Source organism: Acanthaster planci, linkage group LG02 (genome assembly GCF_054643075.1).
Source record: "Acanthaster planci isolate LZ-2023a linkage group LG02, COTS_SCS, whole genome shotgun sequence".
NCBI classification, from domain to species: domain Eukaryota; kingdom Metazoa; phylum Echinodermata; class Asteroidea; order Valvatida; family Acanthasteridae; genus Acanthaster; species Acanthaster planci.
The window spans coordinates 32,520,874-32,548,659 of record NC_141778.1 but is presented as its reverse complement, the minus strand read 5'-3'; the positions used below and the strand labels follow the sequence as shown (position 1 = coordinate 32,548,659).

General features: G+C 41.8%; 2 protein-coding genes across 7 annotated transcripts in view; both read left to right on the top strand.

The window, feature by feature from the left end:
- The first annotated feature begins 302 nt into the window (after positions 1 to 302).
- On the top strand, positions 303 to 21,087 carry LOC110976893 (uncharacterized). 3 transcript variants are annotated; one of them, XM_022230588.2, is made up of 6 exons: positions 303 to 436; positions 3,524 to 3,596; positions 6,439 to 13,644; positions 14,008 to 14,130; positions 14,513 to 14,624; positions 16,213 to 21,087. In XM_022230588.2, exons 3-6 carry the CDS (start codon positions 6,457 to 6,459, stop codon positions 17,799 to 17,801), a joined length of 9,012 nt encoding a protein of 3,003 aa, XP_022086280.2. In that variant the 5' UTR covers positions 303 to 436; positions 3,524 to 3,596; positions 6,439 to 6,456; the 3' UTR covers positions 17,802 to 21,087. The 3 variants fall into 3 exon arrangements, with proteins under 3 accessions (XP_022086280.2, XP_086987109.1, XP_022086281.2); XM_087130983.1 differs by having other exon boundaries at positions 303 to 485; XM_022230589.2 differs by lacking the exon at positions 303 to 436 and adding an exon at positions 503 to 693.
- Positions 21,088 to 21,758: 671 nt separating this feature from the next.
- Positions 21,759 to 27,786, top strand: part of LOC110976863 (serine/threonine-protein kinase DCLK1-like) — a 34,004-nt gene continuing 27,976 nt past the window's right edge. The window contains exons 1-2 of one of the 4 annotated variants that reach the window (XM_022230509.2): positions 21,759 to 22,113; positions 26,066 to 26,853. In XM_022230509.2, the coding sequence (XP_022086201.2) occupies positions 26,125 to 26,853 (729 nt within the window). In that variant the 5' untranslated portion in view covers positions 21,759 to 22,113; positions 26,066 to 26,124. The other 3 variants (XM_022230511.2, XM_022230508.2, XM_022230510.2) reach the window with 3 other exon arrangements.

Below are 27,786 nucleotides of genomic sequence, written 5' to 3'. Positions count from 1 at the left end.
GGCTTCCGATCGAGTGCCCTTAATTAAACGACTACGTACATGTACATTATATAGTTGGGCCACAGCCAGTTCCACATGACGGAACTGTGGTACGTTATGAGGAATGTCACATCGTTTTCAAACGTTATAATTTTCGAACCCATTAAAAGATTCCTTTAGTCACCCACAAATGAGGCCCAAGCCCTGTTCGATTATGGAATGCAAATTTCAATTTCGCCGCGAGTATTTTTCCAACTCACGTGACCTCACCACGTGCAGGGAATTCGCGCTAGCTGTAACGTCATTACATTCCCAAAATGCATTGCTACATGTTGCATAGGAAATGGCGGAGAGATATATCGCCGTGGACGCGGATGACTGGAAGTAGTTTCGTTCAAAATCTAGTCGATTTTCTTCCACGTGTGGTACCTTGGAAGTCATGGCAGCCAATATTATGGTCTGATAATAGTTTCTGCACAATTGATTGAGTTGTACTGATAGTTCAGGTAATGCACAGAGTGATTTTGGGCGGTTATTTCGGGACGAAAGTTCGCGTTTGTTTGACATTCTTGCAGTGCATGCATTGAATAGCGTGCTCGAAAAAGTTTGCACGAAGTGCTATATTCTACGGCTTGTAAGCAAGAAATCACTCCTCAGCAGCTGCCAAAAACCGACCCCTAAATTTAGATACTGTTTTAAAGGCTACTACTAGTGGTAAGGGCTTTGAATCGTGGGTGATCTGCTTGTATGAGTTGTATTTTGGTTTAGTTATATCGACCTCGTGGTGGAACCAGCCTGGTCGTGCTAGTGTTGCATTGTAATTGTGTTCGCCGTTCGGCAGTGTGTAGAATGCCATGCGGTCAATCTCCGTTCATGGTGTACATGTACTGTACATGTACAATGCTGGCCTGGGTTACGTACACACCTGTAGTTTCAGTGATGGGGTGTACATATGTACATTTACAATTCCGTAAGATCCCTTGGTCTATATTTTTGGTTATATGTTTAGGAACAATTTTGGAGCACTTGTAAGAAGATAGGCTTGACAGCTTTGTGATACAATCTCATAGGCATACACATTACCTTGCTCATGTCTATATGTTTGAAGGGACGATGATTAGTACCATGCTATGGGGACATTTGTAAAGTCGTCCTATGCCATTAGCCATGGGTTTTCTATATAAATATCACAAATGAAAAATATAAAAACTGCTGTAAACTGCTTGCTTACTGCAGTAACATGGAATACACAAATCTAGTTCTAGGGCCTGACATTACAATACAAGCAGAATGTTTACATGTACCTTTGAAAGAGTCCGTTAGGATAGAGATGTCAGTGTTCTTATCCAACAATTCTGAAAATTACCACATCATTAAGGTTCACACTTGGCACAAACACGAATGTGAATTGGTGACAAATTGCTGCAAATTTGTAAAAGTTGATCACATTTCACCTCAAGTGAATATTGCAAACATTATTTTGAGACGCGCTATTAAATTCGCTTCTCATTCAGCTTTTACCTGCAGTACGAACCAACATTAAAGTAAGAAATGGTGAAGTAAATTTATTGTGCTGCTTCAATATAGGAAACGTGCAAACATAATGCAAATTGGTAAAATGAAGTACACGTAATGTACATAAGGTACATGTACCGTACCTTGCCAAAGTACACATTACAATACAAAAAACAAACCTAACTGCAATACAACCAATAAAACTGGTATTGAACATGTTACACATTTGCAGAACGTGACTAATTACGATTTGGATTAAGATATCTTTACATGTGATTTGACCTGCAAGTATGCAGTGTTTATAGATTACCCATTGCCTTTTTGTCACATAGGTTTCAGATAATACAAACAGTACTTCTTTTGACACCAATAATCAACCCATTGCATGTAGTCAATGTTGAAATCCTCACAGGAAATATTTGTGCTATAAGTATACTGTACATGTACCTGTCAACCATGTGTACCGTTTGTTCAAGAAGAGTGCGCATTTGTTGCACTTGTAATGAAAAAGTTTCATCTGTGGAAATTTTACGCTGGCTAAGCAAATTTCTCAAAAGTAACTCTGTTTTTCCTTGGGATGTTGCCAATACAGTGATTGTCAAAATAGAATGTATTTTTTCCAGACACCAGCTGAGGAGATTGTTTGCAGTTTCCTCGTAAACCGCATAAAAATTGTGCACAAATTTCCCGACTACATTTCAAATTCTCATTGAAATTAGGTGTCCCAAAACCATAAATGTACATATGTGCCACAAAGTACTCGTACATTACCTCAGTGTCTCCAAATGCATCACGTCTAAACACTTGAGGTGCACAGTTTCAAATTTGTAAATGTGTTTTCTGTCATTTGATTTTATTTGATTTGGTTGGTTCTTCATGTATGGTTCTTCATGTATGGTGTGACAAGACGACACAATCATTATGCAGTATTTTGACTTGTACTGAATGCGAAACTTTCAGAGATAATTGTTGGTACATTTTAAACACATTGTCATGGTACATGCACATATCCTTACATGTCTGGAATTGACGTAATCATGTACGCAAATGGCCTTTCTGAAGTCAGTATAAATGCATACTGCTCTGGAAAATGCTGAAGACCCATTGCCGTTATCAAATCCCTTTATAGCACTAATGGAACAAGTGAAATATCTTTTTTCTCTCGCACATGCAACAGGTACATGCAGCTATATTTTCTTTTATGGGTATTTTGTGACTCGGCATTTTTACATTTTGAGATATCTCTAAAAGCCACCCTAAAATATGGACAACACTAGTCAGGTAATCACTACGGGAAACTGGCAAACAATGTCGGTATATTGCAACAGTGGTAAGCATGCGTGATGCATCTAGAGGGGCAGGCGATAAAACCTTATACTGCGACAGGGCAATACAACCTCAAATTAAATTCATGAACGCTGAAATACATAGACAAGAGATCAAGTTCTGTGAATGCAGAAACCTGCAGCAATTTTGCGACATCAGTTTTTTTCAGTGTGCAGCTATTGAGTTGCATGCATGTACAGTGTAGTGTAAAGATGCTATTTTGGCTTGGATGCATGCATGTAGACTGGTTGCTGCCTTTTGGTCATGCCTTCTTATGCAATGGCACGGCGCAGCAGAAACCGGTGCAGCATTGCTTCAACGCATTAAGCATGATTGCGCATGTTTTTACCACCGCAATAGCGAAACCCAAAGAGAACTGTTGAAAATATTGGAAACATGTACATGTAAGTTCAAATGTTTTGACGTAAAAACATTGTTTTGTGAAGCCAGTGTGTGAATGCTCAGAATGATGGAAAGACTAATGGAGTGGTCATGTTAGAATGGTATGTTTGCTGCCACCAAGCATCTCAAAATTTCCTTTTGTGCCATATTTTATATCTTAAAATGGCACTTTTTCCATTTACGTTTCATGTCAGTGAGAGAATTAGAATGCTTTTTACATCTGTTATATTTGGAGAATTTAAATGAACAACACAAGAACCAATGCTATTCCATTTATGAAATGTACCTCTTTTGTATGCAGGTGTGTCATTATTTCACAGCCAACGATGTCGCCGCTCTCGTTAAACTTGGGTGTCGGATCAAAATTATGACAGGTACGGGCTTTGCATGTACAGTAAATGCTTACATTTGGTGTTGTGGCATTTTCTATGATCTTGCATGGTGATTCGTCCTCGTCATTCAACCAAGAGGGCCCTTTGTTGGACAACAGTGTCTGTGTCTGTCCCTGAATCAAGTGGCTGTGGCTCAGAGCAGCACATGCGTCTATAATAAGTGGTTGCAGCTGCTAGCCAGTGCGCATGTCATAGTCGGCTCCAGCCATAACAGATTCAATTAGTGAAGGGCATTTTCACTAGTTTGCACCCAACCCCATTTGAAATCATGCATACCACTGAAAGTGGGTTTAGCTTAACAGGGAAAAAGTTTCCCCTGACCTGTTAATTGACCTGTCATGCTAAAATTTGTGAAATGTTGCCCAATTACATGATGCAAAATGAACGCAGGATGTGCAAGATCAAAAACAAAATTCAATGTACAAAATGCCACAAGGTTGTCTGAAGGGCATGGCTAACTCACAAATGACAATAAGTCAATTCTGTCTCCCTGTAGGTTAGTCTGTGCCTTCCAGGTAATTCTGTCTCTCTGGCTATTTCTACAAGAAATCAGAAGCAATTTGTATTTTCAAACATCTCGGACGTGTAGAAATTCTCAATCAGATACATTATACATTCAGGGTTGGCCAATTTTAAATCACTTTAATTTAAATCACCAATTTAGATCAAATTTTTAAAAAGCTGATGATGTAAAATCATTTTGAAATTTATGTTGAAAAAGCAACGTTTCAAACAACACAAACTGTTTTTTTTTTCAAGAGGTAATTTTTTTCAGGTTTTGCAGATTTTAAGTTGTAAATCCCCCTGTGATGTCTTGAGCAACACTTAATCTGGGTCGGCAGATTCTTTTTGTTCAATTCAAGCTACTTATTTTGATTTAAATCAGCTTTTTGGATTCAGTGCATGAATTTCATGTAAAAGAATTTATAATCATGATTAAATTTACGTCATTTTAACATTCCACTTCTGACTTCAACATGGTAAAGTATCAGTGTACATGGACATCTACCTTTCATCTCTACAAGTACTCGTGTATTTTATTGAGCTTGGAAATGTTGGTCAAAATTAGTGAAACCAGAACAAAATGATTTTAACCACTTGCCTCCAGGGTTCCCGGTACCGGGTACCTTGGGTTTGTATGCATAGCTGGGGTGTCCGAAATCTGACAAAGGAGCTGGGCCTTGTAACAAAAGACCGTACTCGGAACAAAAGACCGAGCTGCTGGGAATTGCCACCATTTTTCAGCTGGCATTAGCTGAGGTAATCCGTCATTGTTTTGAAACAGTATACCACTGTTTGCGGCATTCAGCACCCGCGGATTATCAGCGGGGACAAAAGTTCACCAGCACTCCACCAATGAGTGATACAGTACCGCTGTATGCTAATCTAGCTGCATTTGAAAAGACGTCACTGCAAGTCAGCAAGCACTGGGCCAATTTTGGGAACGAAGGAAATAATGTAACACCGCAGGATTCTGGGCTGTCTTTACTGGGTGGCAGGCCTGGCTGCAATAACAAAGTGTCAGTGGAGGCAGAGTGGAGGTGGCCTGTCAGATTAGAGGAGACGCCAGACAGTCATTTGTGTGGGTGTGAGCATCCAGTAAATGAAGTTATGAATTTTTGAAGAATTTTGAAAACAGAAAATCTTGAAAATCACCTGGGAACTCATCCCGCATATGCATATTCCACCCAGCAGGAAGTGGTTAATAAAGTTTTAATCAAGCCTTAGTCATTACTCTATTAATCACAAAGGAGCTGGATCACCAACAAAACGAGACTGTTTTTTGCACACATTAGAGCAAAGTAAAATACCAGCATTTCGTACCTACATGTAACTCTAGCATGTAAAATAAATATGTACGTATGTACATGTGGTCGATGGCATTTTTTCACTCATTGGTTATTAGGTTTACACAAATTCCCTTGCTACCTGTATCTCTGACGGAACTTTCTTCTATGCGTGTACATGTAGATGCTACTGCATGCATTTCACCAGGGTTTAGACATTTTATGAGGTGGTTGTGATTTTAATCAAATTACTTGAATTAATTTTTTGATTTAAATCCTGATTTAATTTTGTAACAGAAGAAATAAGTAACAGAAATTAACACACATGCAGCTAATTTGCTTGCTGTGGAATAGATAATAAAAGACGACTTGTCTCCAATATTTATAAAAATTAAAGAAAAAAATACTGATTTAAATCAAAACATTTTTAAAAGTTGCCAACCCTTGTACCATTATGTCTGCAGGTGTACATAATACATTTGACACCCTCGCACTACACCATCATCGCTGCATGTGCTGTAGGTCCAACTAACCTGCTGTACCACAGTGAACCGTCTGATACCATGTCCAACATAGCTAAAAAAAAGTTGATACAATGTAATACACTGTCTGGGGGCCAGATTTAAGACGTTGCACAGGGACTTTTTTTACTAGAAAGACACATTTACTGTAGGGTGGGGGGGCACAATAATAAACAGAAATTTCTTGTCAACTGAGCTAAGAAACGTGAGAAATGTGGCATAATAAATGGGCTTGGGCGCTCTTTCCAACACGGAGGGTTTCTTCCATAAACATTTGTACTGTACAACTTTTAGAAATGTGAAGTGATTTGGGACACCCCCTTTGCATTTGAGTCAAAGAATTTTTCAGGCACTGCTACAAAAAGGTGGCTTTATGTATGCGTGTGTTTCATAGCATGCTGGATGCATGCGTGCCATTCTCTAGGTCACACCCAAATGGAATTAGTAAAAGGGTTGTCAAAATTTCGGTTTTAGATAAAAGTTTAAAGTGTACACAATTTCTTTCAATTTTCACAGCTTAACTTTCAATCCAAGATGTTTGCAGCAAAGTTGAAGATAAATGCAAGGAAGTCCACTCACAGTGGCAAGGTGCATCTTGGAACGCCATCCTTCCAAGATCGACACTGGCAGGATGCATCAAGTTACTCCCCTACTGCTGCACAGGATAGGACAGCAGGCGAGAAGTCGTCGTCTTCCTCGGCTAGCAAATCAAAAGAGAGAACTGTCTGGGATACAAAGTTCACACAGCCTGAACCAGTGCATCCTGAAAGTACTGACGACGTGATTTGGGTGTCAACGAGAACCACAGTAGCTCCCAAATCCTGTCTGAAGCAGAAAGTGAAAGAGGGCGTTTCCAGTTTAGAGCCTCAGTCAAAGCCTGACCGAAATATCTTTTCAGCTCTTGGCAAGCCTGTCAATACCAGCAAGAGGGTGTCTGATAAGAGGCCTTCAGCTGTTGATCGTGGGAGTTTCATGCCACATCAGTCAAGCAGTGCTTCCAGAAGCCTCTCCTGTCCCGGAAAAAGCAGCAGTGAGTTTGTTTTCAAGAAGCCCACAGCACCCCCGCCCTTTTCTCGCACACATATGTCCTTGGCTGGTTCTGGTAACAGAAAGCAGAAGCTTTCCTCAAGCATCACTACACTGTCCAAATCAGGACAGGATCACCCTCAACAAGGGAATAACCTCAAGAGTGGAGGCAGTGTTACCTCCACAGCAAAAGCTCATGCTGGAGGAAAGAACAAGAGACCGCAGTGCAGCATTTCTCTTTCTGAGTTTTCAAAGTCTGATGGAATTATTCCCATTTTGGAAAGGAAAGAGATTTTTACTCCAAAAAGTGCCTTAAGTGGACTCAAAAGTTCCATTGACAGTTCTCTAAATTTAGAACTTGGTGGAAAATGTAAGATGAAACTTTCGTCCCGTGGGCAGCTTGGAAAAGGCAAACTCCAGAATTCAGGGCAAACACAAAGGAAAAGTACAGGAAAGCCTGGTTCTGGGAACCTTGGAAAAAAAGGAGAACGTACAGAGAGCTCTTTTGATGCAATTGAGTCAGGTTTTCACAAGCTTGGAGATATTCATAATATTGAACATTGTGGAGGACTTGGAGATATCGGCGATCTTGGCGGACTTGAAGAAACTGAAGGAGAATTTGGTGGCCTTGGAGAACTTGGAGGATATTGCAATCTGGCAGGGCTTGAAGATATTGCTGGATTTGATGATGTTGGAGATGAAATGAATGGGCTTGAAGAAATTCATAGATGCAGAGAACTGGAAAAACACACGAGCATGAGGTTGAATGCAAGACCAAAAAAAAGTATGGGTGTAGACATTCCCCATTCAACCTTGTCTTCCAAATCACATAAAATTAGTACAGCAAGAGTTGTGTCTCCAAAGCCTTGCCAAACAACAGATAAATTTCATCCAAGGCTGTTGAAGACCATTCACACCAAAAGCACAAGCAGAAAATCTGTGGCCAGAGGTTCCTCCTTAAAAGTTGTGACAAATGGGCCTGCTGTCAAGAAGTCATCAGTCACGCAGAATGCATCAACTGTTGCAAAGAGCCATGTTGTGATTGACCTCTGTAAGCCATCATCCTCACGGAAATCTGTGGGCACACGTGTCAGATCCACAGCAGCTAGCCCTCATCGTCATGGTTACAATTCTCAATTAGTTTCTCATCTTCAACCCAACATAAGCACTGCTCCTGCGATGAATGATGATTGGACACAGGTCCAAAAGAAAGGGTCTACAGGAAGGCTACAATCATCTCATAAATGCAAGTCATCAACAAGTAGGAAGGATGTCCTAACTTCTGAGATCAGTGGTATTTCGCAGAAGACCTCTGACAAGTGTCGGTCACAAAATATAGAAAGCAAAAGCAGTTCTTCAGTAGAGGACACAAGCAATGCCCATATTAACAAAAAAGTATCAGAGAAGATAACCAACTTGGATAAACCAATTGTTCCCCTGGAACGATTGGAAATCCGTTTGAGCCCCATGAAAATTCAGAGTGGAGGCTCGTGGGAGCAGGATGAAATTGACGGTGTATTGTTTACATCCTTCAGCACACAGTATGAACTTGAATCATATCTCAAAATGCATCCTCAAGAGATGTCAGCACATCAGGGTACAGGCACCTGTTGCATGCCCTCCCAACTCCAAGCTAGCAGTCCTGCTGGTAGCAGACCTCCAAATCATCAAAACAAGGTCAAACAGCTTGAGCAGCAACTTACCAAATATTTACGAAGCAGTGCCTGCAATGAAGTCTTGCATCCAAGGCTTGTGCGCCGGGGCTTGTCCATCAGACGTGACTTAATTGGAAATAGAGTGAATAGCATTAATTTGAGAGTATATGGGATTCGCTGGGAATCCAGGAATAAAAAGGGTGTCCGTAAGTCTAGCAAGAGGAATCGTTTGACTGGGTCCAAAAGGCTTAAGCCTTTTTTCAGGACTGCGTGTAAAATGAGCCCCATAAAGAATTGTTCAGCAACTCCAACAACAGGACTGAAAATTAAGTTCACTATGCCAAGGAAGGACTCAAAGGAGGTCAAAGAGTCCAAGGTGAACACAGAGCCTCCCCCTGGCAAGCACACTGAACTGTCAGTGGCAGAAGCAGAATCAGCTACAGAAAAGACAGTTCAGAAAATGCCTCCTGAAGAGAGTATTCCTTTCAAGCCCTTTGAGAAGGAAGTCTTGTCTTCCAAGTCTGCCTTTGTCAGTGATGCTCTGGACAAGTACTTGCTGGATTTGGAAAAGCAGTCGTCAACTGTGACTAGCCCGAGCCATCCTCTTCTCCAAAGCAAGGCTTCCTCAGTCACCTTTAAGATGCCTTCCAAGCAGTCCAGCTACATTAAGACCTTAGACACGGCCCTTAAAGAGAGGCAGATGGCTAAAAACAAATGCAAAGTGCCAACAGTGGCAGAAACAGCTCAGAAGCTTGCCAACAACTTGAAACATACCTCTGCTGTGTTCAAACTTTCAGACCCACAATCCTCCCCTGTGGAAAAAGAATCTCTCAGTTCCAGTGTCAAGGCACTTTCATCAGATTCTATTAAAGCAGGAGATACAGAACTTCCAGTGCAGGACCAAACAGTGAAACCCGACCACCGAGATGTACAAATCAATAAAGTGAATATCTCACCGAAATCCAGACGCAAAGATGCATATCTGGAAGAGAAGAAACGCTTCTTGGAGGAGAGACTGGAGAGTGTGAAAAAGAAGTTGAAAGAAAGCACTGCTTTTCTCAAGAAAATTCCGAATAAAAGCAAATCTCAAACAAGTTGGGCCACCAAATTGAAGATAGTGAATAGCCGGCTGGTTCAGCAGCTGAATTCCCCTGGCCAAAATGCTCATCTCATCAAGGCCAAAGAAGCAGCTTCAAACATCAGTCAGCGGACAGGAATTCAAATAAAGACCGAGAGAGATGCCACAGCAAACGACCATTCTTCAGATTCAGAGCACCAGCCAAGTGTTGATGCCAAAAGTGGAAAAGTTACTGGAAGAGGAAAAAGTAAGGTCACACAGGAGTTTGTGAGACTTGACCAGCAGACTACATGCAACAAGGACTTCTGCCGCCTTGGGTGTGTCTGTGAGAGCATCAACCTCAACTTGCCAGTGGAGCGTTTAACCAAGCACTGTAGGAAGGCGGACTGCATGTTTGATTGCACTTGTCAGCGCAACAATATCCGCATTCTCCGCAACAGGAAGAGGCCCACTATCTTCCAGGAGAAGTCCATGCTCTTCTATGATGGAGTCGGGATGTTCAGCAACAGTAATGTCGGTTTTGTGGAGGAGCCCACTAGCCCACTTGAAGAAAGGGAAAAGCCGGGAATACTCTCAAAATCTGGTGTTGGAACTTGTGCACGGGCTACCATGTACAAGCCGAAACCAAAGCACCAGCCAAAAGAAACAAAAATTGAGGATACTCCAAGCAAACCGGTATCGGGCAATCCCCAAGAAAAGCAGCAGGTTCAAAGAGCAGTCAGTACTGAACCTGAAGCTGCACCACAGCAGAGTCTTCCCAAGCAAGATCCTAGCAGTTCCCATTTACAAATTGTTCCAAAAACACCTTTCCCGATGGTCAAACAGGAGACAGCTCAGTCACAAAAGGGCCGGCCGCCAAACACCTCTGAATCGAGTAAGGCTGTTGTCTCTGAAACAAAGGCTGGGGAAGTGGTTCCCAGTGTTCTTTATGCTCCACTTCAAGTACCACTCTCTGGTAAGAAAGGCACAGTTGTCCTATATGCACCTATCAGCACACTGCCGTACATGGTACAGAAAGTTCCAGTTGTTGCCAACTTGCAACAAACATTCAGCATGCAAGCAGCAGCTGTAGGCAAACCTACCCCAGTATCTGCACTTAACTCTGAACCAAGTGTACAAGTCACTGTGAACAGTGACCCAAAGATTCACAACAATAAGGTGAAGCCTGTAGCTGTAATAAGTCCCACATCTGCAAGCCAGACAGATTGTGATAAAACACCAGTAAGTAGCACTGCAGTCAGTGTGCAGGATGTTCATTCTGTATCACCAGGTGGCACAGAAGATAGTTGTAGAGTGTGCAAGATTTCGGAATCTGGGCAACTCGGTGGTGTTTTTAAAATGTCTTCTCATGAAACTGTAACAAAGCATCACGCATGTATAAAGGAGGTGAATAAACTGTTGAACAAATCAAGTGAGATGCCTGCAAATGTCAGTGCTACGGAGAAAGAAGAAGAAAGGGGACTTACTGTGACCTGCCCCAAGAGTACTACATGTACCGAAAACGACCTAAATGGCAGTGTATGTAGGGCAGAGGGAGCCAACAACCAAGAGTCTGAATCCTCTGAAAAGCATACAAATACCACCATATCGTCATCTTCCCTGCAGGAAGCCAAGGAACTGACCAAAGTTACTGAAAGCAGCACTTTTTCTGATTCTCAAAAGCCCAAGGAAAATGTATCTTCTGAACTGACTAAGAAACTTGAGATTAGTGCTGCCACTGAGCAGAACCAAGTGGACAATCCCACTTCTGCAACCAAATCAAGTTTTGATAGTACCTCTACTTCTGCTACTGAACACCCAAAGACTGTCTCCACATCAGGTGTCCAAGTAAAGGAAGTGTCCCAGGATACTGTGGTAGCATTGAATAGTGTAAGGGAAAAGATAAGTGCCGTTGTTACAAAGATAAAAAGTCCAGTTGGATCACCTACAACCAGCCCAACTGCTGGGTCTTCACATGTCCCATTAAACCTTGTTAAAGCAAACAAACTTTTAAATCAGCAGTCTGTTTCAGAAACCTCTGGTGCTGCAGTTGCAGATACGAACAAGAAGCTCAATTCTATTTCTTTAAGCCTTCCAAAAGTGATTCCAACAAACCCAAATACAACAGTGAGCATGCCTGGCAAGGCTCTAAAAGTTTCAGCATTTTCAAATACTGCAGAGCAAAAGGGAATTGAAGCAAATAAACCAAAGCTAACTAAAACACAAGTCTTTCTCCCGGGGTCGTCGATGTCTGCCATCAACACAAAAAATTCAAGTTCAAGTGCTCGTTCTCCTCTTCTGATTGAAATACAGTCAGAATGCAATTGGTCAAATACAAAAAATGACATTCTCAGCTCCATTGCCAAGCATACATCCAAAGGTGACGGTGCCCCCGGTGTCATCCGTGTTGGTAAATTTCTTGTCGAGATACTCAGCAAAGAAGAACAAAAAAATGTTGCTGTATCTATAAACACGAGTACATTCAAGGAGGGGACACCACTAACTGTGGCAGCCACTTCTAGCAAGACAATTGAGCGTACAACTCCATTTCTTAAAACACCTATAACTTCCCCACTTCAGCTGCCTGGCCTCAAACAGCCTGCCACGAAGCCAGGTCTTGGAACGCATGGTTTACCCAGCAATAACGCCCCACTGACGGACTTCAAGAAATTCACGTTCCTGCCGAGCAATCCTGTCAGCAAGGGGATGAACTTTGCCAAGGCTGGGACCATCACCACCGCAGTGAAACCAAGTAGTGCCCCCTTATTAACCAGCCTTCCCCCAGGAAGCATCTTGCTGTCTGATGGCAAGAAGCCCTCTGGATATCTAGTGCCACTAAAGGCTGTCCAGGATCAGCTAAAAGGTTCATCATCGGCTGCCAGTAGAGATCCTGTTGCAAAGCAGCCACCAAGTCTGTCAACTCCAAGCTCAGTGAATGGTGCATCTGGTGTACCCACAACAGTAATGCCAAGATTGGGCCCAATTGGCTCTGTCAGTTCACAGAATATAACCACAGCAGGTTCCTCCTCTGAACTTTCTTTGAGCAACCTGCAAAAGGCACCAAACATAGCTACTCAAGCCTCTGCAGTACTTACAATCACATCTCCAACTGCAAACTCCCAAACTCAAGCTGTAACATTGACAACTTCTACAGCAAGTTACAGGTGCACTGAAAACACAGGAAAAGCATTTGCTGAGAGGAGCGAGATAAGCAGGACCCCAACCAGTTTGAATCCTGTGAAATCAAATCTCGGGCAAATCACAACAGAAGTGCCTGCAATTGTCCCAGTTTCTGAGAGCCATGTGAGCAACAATCAACACGGGCCTTTCTCCAAAGATCCTGATCCTCTTAAGCTTCAAGATGCCATTTTTCGGGGGGGTACACCTGAAGGGACACATCAGCTTCCTCCATCAGAGGCTAGCCAACCAGAAGTGCCCACAGAGGCTCCTGACTGCGCCATTGACTCTGATGAGTTTGTCGATGTTGAGAGCCTTGATGGCGTGCAGCCAATCAGTCTACTTTCCAAGAAACACAAGCCCCATCTGTTAAAACCCAAGCCAGCCTCACCGAGTCCGCCGATTTTCCCTGTTGCGCTCACCTCGGATGTCCCCCAACCACCAACAACTCATGTTATCATTGCCCCAAAAAGCTCACGCCGAAAGATGGAGCACAAGATGCGCCCCTCCTTGCTCAGTGATGACCCAGTGGAGGAGATTGATGTTGGAACTTACATGGTCCAGAGCCAAGGCCCAGACAAGTTTTCTTTTGGAAAGACAACACCTGCCAGGTTTGCTGCCCCTGGTGTCGGCCAGCCTGGCAACTCCAGACGCGGCAAGAGGAAGAGGAAGTCGCCTGTGATTCAGCAGTCTGTCATGGCACTGGAAGAACCAGAATTCATTGAGTCCTACTACGAGGTTTCCTCTGGTGAAGACGATAAGGCAGAGGATGAACCCAAGCGTTTCAAGAGGGATAAGCCCAACAAGGTGAATGAGTAAATGAATCCTTTTCAGAGGACATGGGACCAACTTAAAGAAACTTTTCATTGGGCATTTTGAAATATATTTATCAATATAAACTACAAACAGATACAGACTGCCCAGCGTTAAGAAGAACATCATCCAAAATAGATCAATCTTCATTGGAAGAGCTGAAAATTTTACCCTATATTTCTGTTATGTCAGGTTTTTTGACAGCAAATGTGCATTATAAGTTGAGAATACCATTTTAATTTTATCGAACATGAATCAAACTTTAAATGGCATGGTGCCAAGTTATACTTAGTATTTCTGTATGTGCCTGAAAATATTTCAAGTATAGGAAAGTACTGTTTGTGCAAATTTTTCCAGGTGTTGCATCTGATCAAAGAGCGCCAGCGACGCAGAGACCAAAGTGACCTCTTTGGAGGCCTGAAGTTCGTCTTGCTGAATGATAAAGACACCAAGGTATCCAAGGTTTCTCTTCTTGCAAAGGTGAGTGTGTAACATTTTCATAATCTTATTATCAAACACTGATCTGTCAGACTGGAGTCTTAAAAATATGTATAAAGTAGATTAGGTCATTGCTTATGAACAGATGAACAAGTCAGGAATGGATTTGGATTTACCAAGGCTTTTTGGAGGTACTACAATAGTGTCAACTTCTAAAACACAGTGGAGTGCGCATGGAAGGTGACTGTCTGCATGCGTGTACTTCCAGTCTACATTGCAGATGTTACCAATGTAGATGGTACCATCTACATTGACAAGTGGCCATGCTGTATTGTCACAATGTTTGTCAGGTTTCCGTTTTACAGTGAGGACGTCTGTTTTCAAAAAGCCTGACCTGTTCTTTTTTTCCCATCGTTCATATCAGGCCTTTGAAGAAATTAAACAGCTGGAATTTAAAGCATTTGAAATCGAGGTGCAGGAAACCAGATTGAAGCAGGAGAATTATCAGAAGCGGAGTAAACTGGCTTCACTGCTTGGTAAGTCCTGAAGTGTAAGAGGCAAACCATTCTTCAAACGTATTTGACTGTTTATCTTCTATTCAACACCCAGGGATCTGCCGCTGCCGGTCGGCGCTGGTCGGGCCCGACCGGCACGCAGAATTGCCGACCGCCACAATCTGCCAAATCAACTTTTCCGACCGGCACGTATTCCCGATAAGAACCCAAATAAAATAGCATCTTGGTCGAGGGATCGATCGTGAAGATATGAAGATCGTGAAGAAACCGTAAAATTTCTTCGTAAATTTCACTTTGCACTGCCATGCATATCGTCTGCGCACCCACGTACGTGCATATGCAACATATCTGGACCAAATATTAACATGAACCAATAAGAGGCTTTGTTACGCGCAATGCACGTGTACATAGTGCGTAATGAATCTTTCCATTGGTTGGAAGGCCACACATAGGCTTGCATATGCAACGCTCTCAGTGCGCGAAGATCGGAAAACCCCCTCTCCATTATGTACAGCATTGTTTGTCTAGTTCCGCATTTTACCCAGTTCCACAACTTGAAAAGAAAATTTTGCTTAACTTTCAGAAAGACAAAATTGCAAATGACCCCATTCACACTTCGTTTAAACACTTAAAAATCTGGCAGAAAAACAATTTTACGTGTACTTGCAAAACTGACAATCGACCGTGACTGTTTTTCGCCGCGCCGACCACGGTTAGCAACATTCGGTGCATGTATTTTCTGCTCGATGTTACATAAAACGATCACTGCGATCGTTTTTTAAACCAACGATCGCACCGCATTCGTTAATTAATGTTTATCCCACGGTGAAAATATTAACTCCGCAATTTTTTTATTCAAAAGTAACAGCATGATTTTGCCTTTTCCGTAAACGAGTACCATATGGCAAGATACACACGCTCAGTATGCACATGACACATGGCCAGATGTGTCAGAAAATCAATATTTATTTCTACTCTTTTTTTTTAATTCAATTGCCCGTCTAAAATTATCACCTCATCCTAGTTGACCAAAATTACAAATTTTCAATTTTTTTATTAAATTTCAGAAATTTCAGACATGAGATCCCTAATTCAAGGCTGTGTATACACAGCTGAAAACACCCAGAAAGTGCTGTTTCCGGACATCTGGGGGCTTTTAGATTCCAAAAATTTTCTGGTACGCTCCGCGCCAACCGATGGTGGCACTCCGCTTAGATAGTCCTGCCGGCACTAAAACCATCCTGGGCAGAACCCTGAACACCCCACCATCACTAATCAAGCAAAGTCTGTCTTGAGCCAGCATGGCTCTTAAGACGTAGGCTGAATCATTTTTATCGGCAGTTTTAATTTTGTTGTATTTTAATCCAAAGGGTGGAGCATTCATATTCTGTAACATTTAATATATGCTTAAGCTTGTCACAAAATATCTGACTGACTAAACTAAAAATCTGAAAAAATACCTGATTTGTTTACTTTCTTTTACTTTCTCAAGGGTTTAATTTACACAATAGTGCACTTTGGGGACTTGATATTTTTCAACATTTTTCCTCTGCAGTTTTCAAAGTGTCATAAGTTATTGGTTTATGATGTTGTCCTTTAATCACCCCAGACTTGAACATCTTGGACTTCCCTTCACCCATCACTGGCCAACAAGACTGTGACTTCGCCGATTATATTGGAGACCTGAATAATGGCAGTGATGGCATGGCATCTACGGCACAGAGTGAAACCACCTCTCAGGATTCTGAATCCGTTGACATGGACACCTCGGATGACGATGCTGACAGGGCAGACTGCGAGGAAGGAATCACGAGGGAGCAGTATGAACAGATGATGGGTCTTCAGTCGCAAGCACCTAAGGTCAAGCCGTGTAACAGTGAGAAAGAAGAGCTGACAGCAGATGTCAGCAGTGATAAACTCCTATCTCAGACACTGAACAGTGATCTCCCCTTGTCAAGTTGGCAGGCACCGGCACGCCATCCAGGCCTGCCAGAGACCGTCCCAGGAGCTAGCACTGTGGCGAGGGTAGTTCCGAAGTCAAAACCAGCCACCAATTCCAAAGAGAACTGCATTGGGGTCCCCTCCAAGCACCCAGTCCCCGTTGCCCTCACCGCACTGCCCTTTGACCTCCACAAGACTAATCCATCAACAGACCCTGAGGTGACAATCCCCATGCCAGATGTAGACCTTCTGATGGAAGTTAGTTCGGGGAATGTTTCACCAGATCCGGAAGAGAAACTGATGGAGTATAGGAAACAAGTTGACTCAAACTCCCCTCCCAGTAACACAACAGAAGTTCTTCCTGTTCAGAGTTCCAGTGGAACTAGTCTACCTGCAAATGAAGTTGGCAGTCCAACTCCTGCTGATCACTCAGCAAACCACTGTAATCAAACAGGCAGTGTTGATACTTCATGCAGCAGAGTTCAAACTAAAGCCAGTAGTGAAGTGGAAATTGCTATTAATGATGCAGACCAGAGTACCCTTAAATTGACAGAATCTCTCAACAGGAGCAGTGATGCCTCACATTTGTCATTATCGGCTTCAGGTGGAGATGCCTCCACAACAGTTGTAAACAAAACTGCCCCTCAAGACGAAATCAGTGTCTTGTCATCAACAGAAGATGAACCCATGGGTAATATGTCTGATCTCAAGAAACTCACCAAAGACATTGAAAAAGTACAGTCAGAAGATACGCACAACAGTGTCGTGACAGAGAATAGTTCCTGTGTGTATCTAGATAGAGACAAAGAAGATGAAGTCACACAGACAGATTTGCCGTCTACCAGTAAAGGGGATGACTTTGGTTTCGTACTCCATGAGGAACCCAGCATAAATCCATCCTTGGGTGACAAACAATCCAAAGCCCCGGGAGAACGCCAAGGATCCCCTTACAAGAGCAACCCATCCAGAGCAGCTGATAGCAAGGCTGCATGTCCAGCTGTAGCCCCCGTCTCAGCCAACCCAGCCAATCTGAGTGTAGTCTCCATTGAAACAAGAGGGGGCGTGGTCCGTGTCACCTGCAACAGTGGGGAGGTCATACCTTTAGCCGTTGTCAAAGCCAGTGCCGACGGCACTATGCAGGTAGCGGTTGAGGGTGACATTTCCTCGGAGAAGGTGGAGGAGCTCTTGTCCAAATCTGAAGTGATGGAGTGCTTGGAGAAAGTGGCTGACAGTGCCTGTGAGAAATTGGAGTCCTGACAGAAATTGGACTTGTGATACTCCTTGGCTACAAAGAGGAACTTTACTGTAACAGTCCTGAATTCTCCAATGGTTGCAGGATTGTGAACTGTTCAGATCAATCAACGTTGTACTTGCAGTTGGGATTTGAAACCATTGTGGTCTCTGTGCACACTATAACCTCATCATTCAGTGAAAAAGTTCAAGTTCAAACAGCTGCTTGGTCAGGGCTTGCTGGCCGTTCCTTTTACATGTATACGCACATTTCTCCCATGTGGATTTGTATGCATGCAGTTGACAAAAATTACCACTGTTGGCTGAAACCAGTGCTGCAGGTTTACGTACTGTGCTTTCATTCACCTCTCATCGGTGCAGTGTCTCTCTTAACCTCCTGGCCCGGAGACAGGCAAAAACTATTTAGGATGGGTGTGTTCAAAAGTTTCAACCCCCCCATCCGTTTCAGCTATCATTAAACAACGCATGGAAATAGGGGCTCAGACAGCACCAAGGGGCTGTCCGTTTCAAAAATGTTGCTGGGAGTCGACAGGCAGTTTTTAATATGGCACGAGAAAGGACGGGCAGATATTATAATCCAAGATGAAACCCTGCATAGGTACATATATGTCAGGTAAATGTGGAATCTCTCTCACAGTTCAAAATCTGTTAAGATGTGGCCTCTGTCATGAAGGCTGTGGGGTTGCGGACAGTTTGGTGTGGAATTTGACGCATACATGTAACATGTCCTTGTTTGACTCTTGGTCAGACAAAAGCAGGATTTGTTGCTGAAATTCGTGATCAGGTTCTGTTTCTGTCGTATTTCTTCCAAATCATGTAACTGAAAGATTGTCTTGGTACATGTATTTTCCCTAGTGCATGAATTTGAAGAGGGCAGTTTTGATGCCAGTGCCAAGATGTTAAAAATGGGAAAATATCTGTTTGGTTTTGGATCCAGCTTTTGTGGAAATCTATATTCATTGCATGAGATCACTGTGCAGTTTCCTAATTCTTTGCAAATAGACATTTGTGTGCATATATGGCTACAGAGAAGCTTGAACGTAAACCTATTCCAATCCAAAATTGATGCTACAAACAATATTGCACCCACCGATGATGCGAGGACAGATTCCATGCAATAAAAGTGTCCAGACCTTTCTCTGTTGCAGTATCCTCATTAGAGTGTGCTTTGATCAGGAGGTATTGTGGGGAAGAAGTTATGTGTATTTATGTTCATAGGTGTCATGATTTCGTTAGTTATTTGCTTTCCACTTGAACCAAGATTTGCATGATCGGTACAAAATGCAAACCAAGTACCAACAATTACGTCCAGTCAAATGTACTTCAAACTTAGTTGTTCTCTCACAGTTTTCTATAAGGAGTTAACCACGTCAGGGAACAGTCAGTAGATGCATTCAACAAAGTATTTCATGTAATGTTTTGGCCCAAAGCAACCCATGCTGGTGAGAGCCATTGCTTATATCACAAAACCGTCTTTAGCTCACTCTTCTTGAAAGGTGTCATAATGGTTTTGTTCTCTTGTAAACGCTCTGAATTAATTTATGTTGCTGCTGGGCTGTCTTCCCTCAGTGTGAAACCTTGCATGTGATATAAACATCTTTGTAAACTGTAAAAAATGATTGCATTGAATCATGTTAATATCGCAAACTCTCTTTCTTGAGTATGAGGGGATTATTTGATGTAAATTTTTTGAAGGCTTCACGTTTTTCTCCCTTTGAGGAATTATGTGACTGGTTGTTTCTTTCTGTATTTTGAATTAAAAAAAAAAGTAATCATTGGAGAGAAACTTTTTTATTCAAAATGGAGAAATATGAATTTGGATTAATTCTAGTCACAATCTTAGCACCCCTTAAACAAAGGTGGAAGGTAAATTGACAAGGTGTTCTGTATGTAGCAAAATTTTTATTTTCTTATACTTGGTTTGTTGTTATTTGATAACATTGATTGAATTATTGCTTGGAGCAAAAGTGTCCACAAAAAAGAGAAACTTTAAATGGGCACTCACATTTTAATTTTGCTTGTGAACTGTTACTTGCATGTTTATTAGTTGTGTTAGTCGTATGTGTACTTTCGTTCAGCAACATATGAAATGTTGAGTGCAATCGCTCATTGTGCGCAATGGCTCGATCTTTGTGCACTATTTGTTAATAATTCTGCCATCAGCCAATCGCGTTTTCTAATTTTCGGTTGTGAAAGATTTTTTCAAAATAGGGACAAATGGGGAGGTTAAAGTTGGAGGTTTCATGCAGAATCGTCCGATCACGCAGAGCAATGTGACCTAAGAATCTGACCTAAATCTTAACAAATATTAAATGAGGATGAGCAACATTACTGAGTGAATTAAAGTAATACTGTGGGAAAGCTATTTTAACAACTGAGTGTAAAATATATTTAACCAAATTGTAATCAAAAGTTAGATGCAGAGTTGAAAAGCAAGTGCTTGAAAAGAGTGATGTACACCAGATGTCGGTGTGTTCTTGTAATATTGTTTTAATATATTCAAAGGAAGTCTCGCTTTATCTTGAATGACTTACCCTAAGCATCTAAGACATTTGGCATATGCACACCTCTGGAACTGACAGATACATGCACATTTATAGTTGGTTGGATTGCTCCCTGGAATTGTGTCTGTACCTGAACAATGCTGATGAAGGCTAGTAGCCAAACAGTGTGCTTTGGACACAGCCTGTGCATAATCTGGTTCCTAAGCCCCCCATTGCAGACCATAAGTAAGGAAGATACCAGTGCTGTATATTGGCAGTATTAGTTTGGACTTTTACTGCTGTTTCCCCAAATGCCAGGACATATATAAAATGTTTTAATTTGGAGTAGCTGTATTTAATTTGAATGACCTGTTTTGGTTTTAATGAACAATTTTTAAATTGCAAGGAAAGTTGTATTGCTTCTCAAAGTAGTAAGGACTTTGGAAGAGGATTTGGTGTAAAAATGAATATTTTGAAAACTTTCATGCTTACCGTAGGTTTGTGTAAATATAAATACATGTACGTGTATTTTGAACCTTTTGATTCTTTTAAGAGAGCTTAATTGTGTATGTGTGTATTAAAAATCTGGAATTATATTTGTTTAATAGAGTAGTTTTGATTAATATGCAACTGCTTTCTTGAGAATCCCATATTTTCTTGTACATGGGTAAATGTACAGGTTGTAATATCTTTTGTTATTTGAACTTCCCTCATGAAGAACTAAATCCTGCATTAAAGTGCACTCCTATGATCAACAATAAATAATGACAAGGAGAGACACATCTTCCACGATCAGGCATAAACTAAAAGGCATTGTTGATGATTCAGGTTTCAGATGTTATGTGAAAAGTTGTATACTGATGCAACTGATATTAGTGTTTGGGGGGGCCTGATCTCCCCCTCCCCCCGTACTTTGCATGTATTGGTAACACACGTCAAGATTTTGCTCGCCTGTCCACGCCCCCTTTAACTAGTCTGAAGACTTTGGGGAATTTTACAGGCTTTTTACTCATTTTTTCAGAGGTTTGAAATGGACCAGGCACACTTTTTCAATCTCCTCCATAGATTTGCAAGGCAGACGCAAATGGCATTTTTTTAGGGGTAGCCCAGATCATGAGGGGCAATGACATTTGAAATGAATTCTTTTTTGTTTCGTTTCTCTGTATTCTCACCGAGGATAGGAAAGGAAATTCAGAAACAGCCATGCAGTTCCACTCCACGTCCGAAAAGTTAAAGATAAATCCCTTGTATTGCAGTTTTCAGTTGATCACTCTGCATTTTTGATGTTTTTTTTAAGTGGAAACTGAACCGTGCCATGCAGAGTTAAGATTCATTATCATACATGGTTAGCGGCAGTGTAAAAGCCATCCAATCAGATCGGACAATGCACCTGCTATGTGTGATGTTTATGCTAATGAGCAGCACGCGCGTTTATCAGAAGCAACTGTGTGCAGTGTTAAATCTGTGATTCAGTAGTCTGGCACCCTCACGATTGTGTGCGTATTTGCGGTCAGCATGCAGAGCACCGATTACTAGTCACTAGGGCAAACATTCCCCAATGCTATGCATGTCACACGCGACTATCGGGAGAGCCGGTGGCCGGAGGATTTCCTTGCATTTGCTTGTTTAGAGCGAAGAGTAAGGCACTCCGAATTCTGAGCCCGTTGAAGAGGCCCAGTCTGCATTGTTTTGATGCTGACCATCGACATCGGTCTAGCATCCGGATCGTTTGCTTGGCTGGTGCTTTTTGTGGTAGCAGCACGGGGGTGTAGGCGATCACCCTGATCACGGTGACTTGGGGGAACGGGTATCTAACAACACTTGCTGTATTTCAGGTAAACTGTTTAGTCAGTTTCTGTGATACAGATGCCTATCCATATCCATGGCTTAGTATTATGTTTCCCATGACTGAACATTACTATTCTGCAGTATTTCCTGCCATATAATATTGATGGCTATGGAAAGTTCGATCATTTTGAAAAGAAAAAATTCTTGTACTTTGTAGGCCTAGTGCGGCTTAAGCATGGAGGAAGGGCTTTCAAATTTGTTCAGTCACTTTTGAAATTAGTGCTGCTTAATAAAAGTGTTGACAGTCGATACAAAATATATCGTCTTCCTCCATAATTAAAAAAAATTAAAAGGATCCAACGAGTGAATTGTTTTTTAATGTTTTTAATGTTCTAATTATTGTTTTCCAAATGTATGTACGTTGATGTGTTCAATGTGGAAAATTAACCTCTGTGCTACAAATAGTGATTTTTATTTAGTAAAAAAATAAAAGGAAGAATGTAGCATCCCAAGAAGGGCACCCCTTCATAAAAGACTTTGACAAGCCATTAGGCCAAGTAAAAAACAAAGTTTCTCGTTGGGGTTTCTCATGTAAGAGGAGGCGGTGCTTTTTATTTTTTCTCATTGGCCAAAATTTGAGATTTTGGGAAATCCTTGGTTCAACAAAATGTTTGTATGATAAATAAATTGTGTTTACACCCCACCCTTTGTTTCCACTGAGTACAATGTACACCTAAACATGCAGCCATAGTACAGACTCTCATGCCTATGGGAGCACTGAAGCGAACAGTAGCTAAGCCAGCTACAATGTATGTGATGTAGAAAGTTACCAAGAGAGTCTGAACAGAGAAGCAAAGGACTTGCACGGACAATCATATAAGTGCATTTCCCATGGATTGTTAGGGATTTTTTTAAACTTTAAAGACATTGTGGTAAATAAAAAATAAGGATAAAATGCACGTGGGTCCAAAAAAGGAAGCGAGAGGGGATGAGAAACAAATTTTTTAAATTTTACTTCGCCTCAGATAGTCATGTTTTGTCAGTCAACCTCAGACGAAATCTAGTGGTGTGGCTCCAGTAAGTAACATTATTGCCCGAGTTTTGGGTCATTGAATGGTTGATCATTTGCTAGTTGGGGAAGAGGCAACCAGTGTTCCCAGGCAAATGTGGAAGCACATTTATAACGTGTACATGTAGATCATAGCAAGCCGTGTGCAATGTTGTTCCCCCACTGTAGATCACAGTGATATTGCACTTGGAAAACAATATTTACCAACCAATTGCCGACTTTGCACCAATTCTATAAACTGGTTGGTGTTTCTGGTGCAAATATGTTGAACAAAATGCATATATGGCACTGTGACAGGGCTCAGTGCCCCTAACGTGGTGTAATTTGATATTTTTGCATTTGGTGCCCTACTAGAGTAATGTTTTTACCTCAGATTTTACAGTAAGTGAAATGTCAACAATCTCTCAGTCTTCCCTTTCATACGAACATGTAGTTGTACCTGCTACAAAGTTCCAAATTCTATGAGCCTGATTTTATGGTTTTTTTCTTTTTCAAAGTGCACAATGAATTATGTAAAATGTGCTCAGAAATAAGAAAATGATTTTCTTTACAAACCTGCAGTTGGGTATGTGAGTGGAGGTACAGGTAATAATGATTTATCAGAATTTACCAACTTTACAGGAATCCTTAAATGTCAAATGCGGGATTTTCTTAAATTTGTTCAAGTGTGCCACATTAAAGAACACTTAGCTGAATTGCTGCCAAATTTTTGGATGCTACCATTTTGAAATTTTCAGCTAAATTTCATGGCGCTGAAATCTTTTACAAAGGTTCAGATCCGTGTACATGCACATATAGCTTCAGTATTTAATGAAGGAATTGGAAGTTTTTCAACTTTGCACTGACACGGAAAGTCCAGGGAAGCGTTAAAATACACCATGCTAGGGGATTCCTCCATATACTCTGTAGTTTGCTTGCATTGTCAACCAAGTGTAATCAAAAATTAGAGAACCTTGAACTTGTGTGTGATGGAATTCTCCCCCCCCCCCAAAAAAAAGTTAGCATTGTGCATATACTAGTTGGTTTCTCCTGGTTACATTATTTACAGATCTGGTTTAGTCAGCATTGTGTTTTCTCCATTTGCCCCTAGTTGTGATCAAATTGTGTCAGAAACAATGCAGATGCTCTAGTAGAATATGGGTGATTCACAATAGTGCGCCACCAAGAGTTTGCGACACGTTGGCCAATTATAGCGCGCAAAATTTGTCGACCCTTTCTAAACGCACATTGGGTCGACAAATTTCATGCACTGTGATTGGCCAACGTGTTGCAAACTCTTGGTGGCGCACTATTGTATTATTGCCTCTCATTGATCTTGGCCTTCATACAATACACGCATTGATTCAGGTTGAGAATTTGATCCCTACGTAAATGAACCATTCATCATAGGTCCACTTATCAAACGTCTCCTACACACATATGGACCACATATGTTATTTTTCTATCTTCTAAAAAAATTCTAATAACTGGGTCCTATTGATCTTCCAGTAACCTGTAAAATCTGTCTTCAGATTGCTGAAATTTGACCAGATGTTTCTGAACTCCTTGATCTGACTTTGAAATCCTGAGTGCTGAAATAAGCAGCATTAAATATTGAGAGTCAAATAGTTTCATACTGCATGTAGGTTTTAGCTGACCCATTGAACTGGGTCAGGAGAAAACATTTCTCAGTTAAAAAATTAAGTATGAACTAAAGTCTGATCCCGTAAAGCCCATACCAAGGTTTGCTGGAATGTCATACATGTTTGTTTGGGATTATCCCCAGTAGCCTTAACATCATTTCTCAACATGAGGACTGATGAAAATATTTCACAGAGTTACTGGAGATAGTGTTAGAGTGGCTTCAGGGATGTTTTCTTGCAAAATTCTGTGGAATTTGTGTGCTAACCATTACAGTTCACATTACAATTCACATTTAAAATAAGGAGCAGGAAAGCAGCACTTTCAGCGGAACAGTATGGGTGCAAATGAAGGCATGATGAACATTGTAGATCTCATCATGGCTGGGCTGTCTGTAACAAGATCAGATGGTTAGAAATCCTCACTAGAAAGCCTGTGACCTGTACAGACAGCATGACTCATGGATATTACGCAAGCATGCAATTAGGCTCTCCCATTGATCAATGTCCGTCCAGAGACAGTGAGCACACACACTCCCTCCCCTCCCATCACATGCAAGCTCGCATTATGCACTTGGGCCCACGGTGTAAGCAGCTGAATTGCTTAATTATGTCAGATTGTCTCCTCGGCGTCTGCGCTGTAAGGTCCCGATGCATGCACGCTGCTGTGAGGACTACATCATCAGTTATATTGGTCCCGCATGAGTCAGTCGGAACACAGGGAAACCTGAGGCTGTTTATGATGCTTGGCGCAGCGATTCCTTGAACCATTTCGTCATCACATTGGACCAGACTGGTGCAGGCAGATTTTCTCGGTGGCACATGTGGATATTTTTCTTTCGTGCTGGTGAGGTTGGGCCAGTAAAAGTGAGCAAACAGGTGTGTGTGTGTTGAGTTGGGGTTTGGGTAAATATTAGACAGAGTCATGGGTTTTTATTTATAGGGCAAAGGTGATATTTCATTTTAAAAAGATTGATCTGTGTTTCACCTTTTGGAGCAGTGCTAAAAAAATCTGTTTTTGCCATTTTACTACGTCATGGTAAGAAATCATCCTTTTGTCTTCGCTGTTAAATGTTGATTTTACATTGTGTTTGTCTGCAAAGAACTTCGTTTTCAAGAAGTACAATGTACTGTAGATTCTTTTCATTGACCATGTTTTTCCATTCACTATTGATAGTTAGTGGATGTTAGATTACTACATGACACTTGAGACTGTTTGTTAAAAAGGCTTTCCTTTTGCCTTGTACCTGCACCGATGGATATTTTGATCATAGAATTGATGGCAGTATTCTTCTCTGTTGATGTGCCCAGGTGACTTGCTACATTTTGGCTACATTTTGTCCAGTCAAGAGGCCGCAGTATCCATCAACATGGCAGACTTATCTCTGACTGAGTTTGAGCATTTTCGGCCCCAGGCAGAGCGTAAGCACCATATGCGCAACGGTATACCCAGTCCCTGCCACAGTGCCCACAACCTCCTCCTCCGCACCTCGCTCCAGAAGCGCACCCTGGAAAAGAAGGCCAAGAAGGTCCGCTTCTACCGCAATGGTGACCGCTTCTTCAAGGGGATCGTCTATGCTGTCTCACCGGAGCGCTTTCGCACGTTTGAGTCGCTCCTGGCCGACCTGACCCGGACGCTGTCGGACAAGTCGCATCTGCCACAGGGGGTCAGGCAGATCCTGAGCATCGATGGCTCCCACAAGATCATGAGCCTGGACCAGCTGGAGGCAGGCGAGAGCTACGTCTGCTCCTCCATCGAGGTCTTCAAGAAGATTGACTACCTCAAGAACAGCGATCCCAGCTGGCGTGTGGGCATCGTGGCCAAGAAGGAGAAGGAGGCAGCAGCAGGGGGTGGGGGCCGGGAGAGCAGCACCCCCATGCCCCGTACCACTGAGGGACTGATCGAGGACAACCGGGAATTCATCAAGCCTAAGCTGGTCACCATCATCAAGAGTGGGGCCAAGCCGCGTAAAGCAGTCAGGATCCTGCTGAACAAGAAAACGGCCCACTCCTTTGATCAGGTGCTGACAGACATCACCGACGCTATCAAGTTGGACTCGGGAGCCGTGAGGAAGCTCTACACACTAGATGGACGACAGGTGAGTTTCACCCACGTACTTTGAAAATGAAATGCAAACTCACCCAATGTTTGACAGGTGATTTGTGGTAGTACAGTTATAGATTGACATTTGGACTTGATCAGACATCAAGCACATAAATGGGGACCCATATATTGAAATCCATGTTACTCTCCACTTGTTTTTATTTCTGAAGATAGTTGTTTAAGATATTTGATTGTGCATGCCATTGTGCAATCGGAGCTTAAATTTATGAATTATGCCAGTTTAGGAGTGACTTGTCCTGAAAATTTTGTGTAGACTTTGTACATTGGTAGGCCTACCATGGAAGTGAAACTGTGGTACAAGTAGAACCCCCTGAAAGTACATGGTAAATTCATTATACTGTTTTTCCTAACTTGATCTTGAAAATCCCTTTCAATTACTGCTTGTCTAATAAAGTGGCTTTCAGAAATTCCAAAGCTTATTATCTTACTAGCTGTGTGCATGATAAATCTAAAAACCAAAAATGCCTGGTGCAGTCTTGCATAAACCTTAGTTATAACACAGCTACGCTACATGTACATTGCTTATTAAGCGTGGGAATATTATTGGATTCTGGTCTGACCACAACTTAACAAAGGATTTGTTCGTCAGCATCCAAGTAGTTCATTCCTTTTTTTCTAAGAGGCACTAGGTGCACATAATGCACATCGTGAATATTTCTTGTTTGTAAATTTTGTTAGATAAAAGTTACTATATTTATACTGTATGTAACCAAAAGCTGACATTCATGTACATGCAGGGATGCATGTTGATGTCTTCAAGAATATGGGCCTTCATCATTGGCTCAACAAGAGAAAAAATCTTCATCTTAGTGGGTATCACCATAGTCCCATGTATTGTCTTGCCCTAGGCAACAAGTTTCACTTTCAGGGGATGTTTGAACAAGAATTTTGCATTCATCTTTCAAAG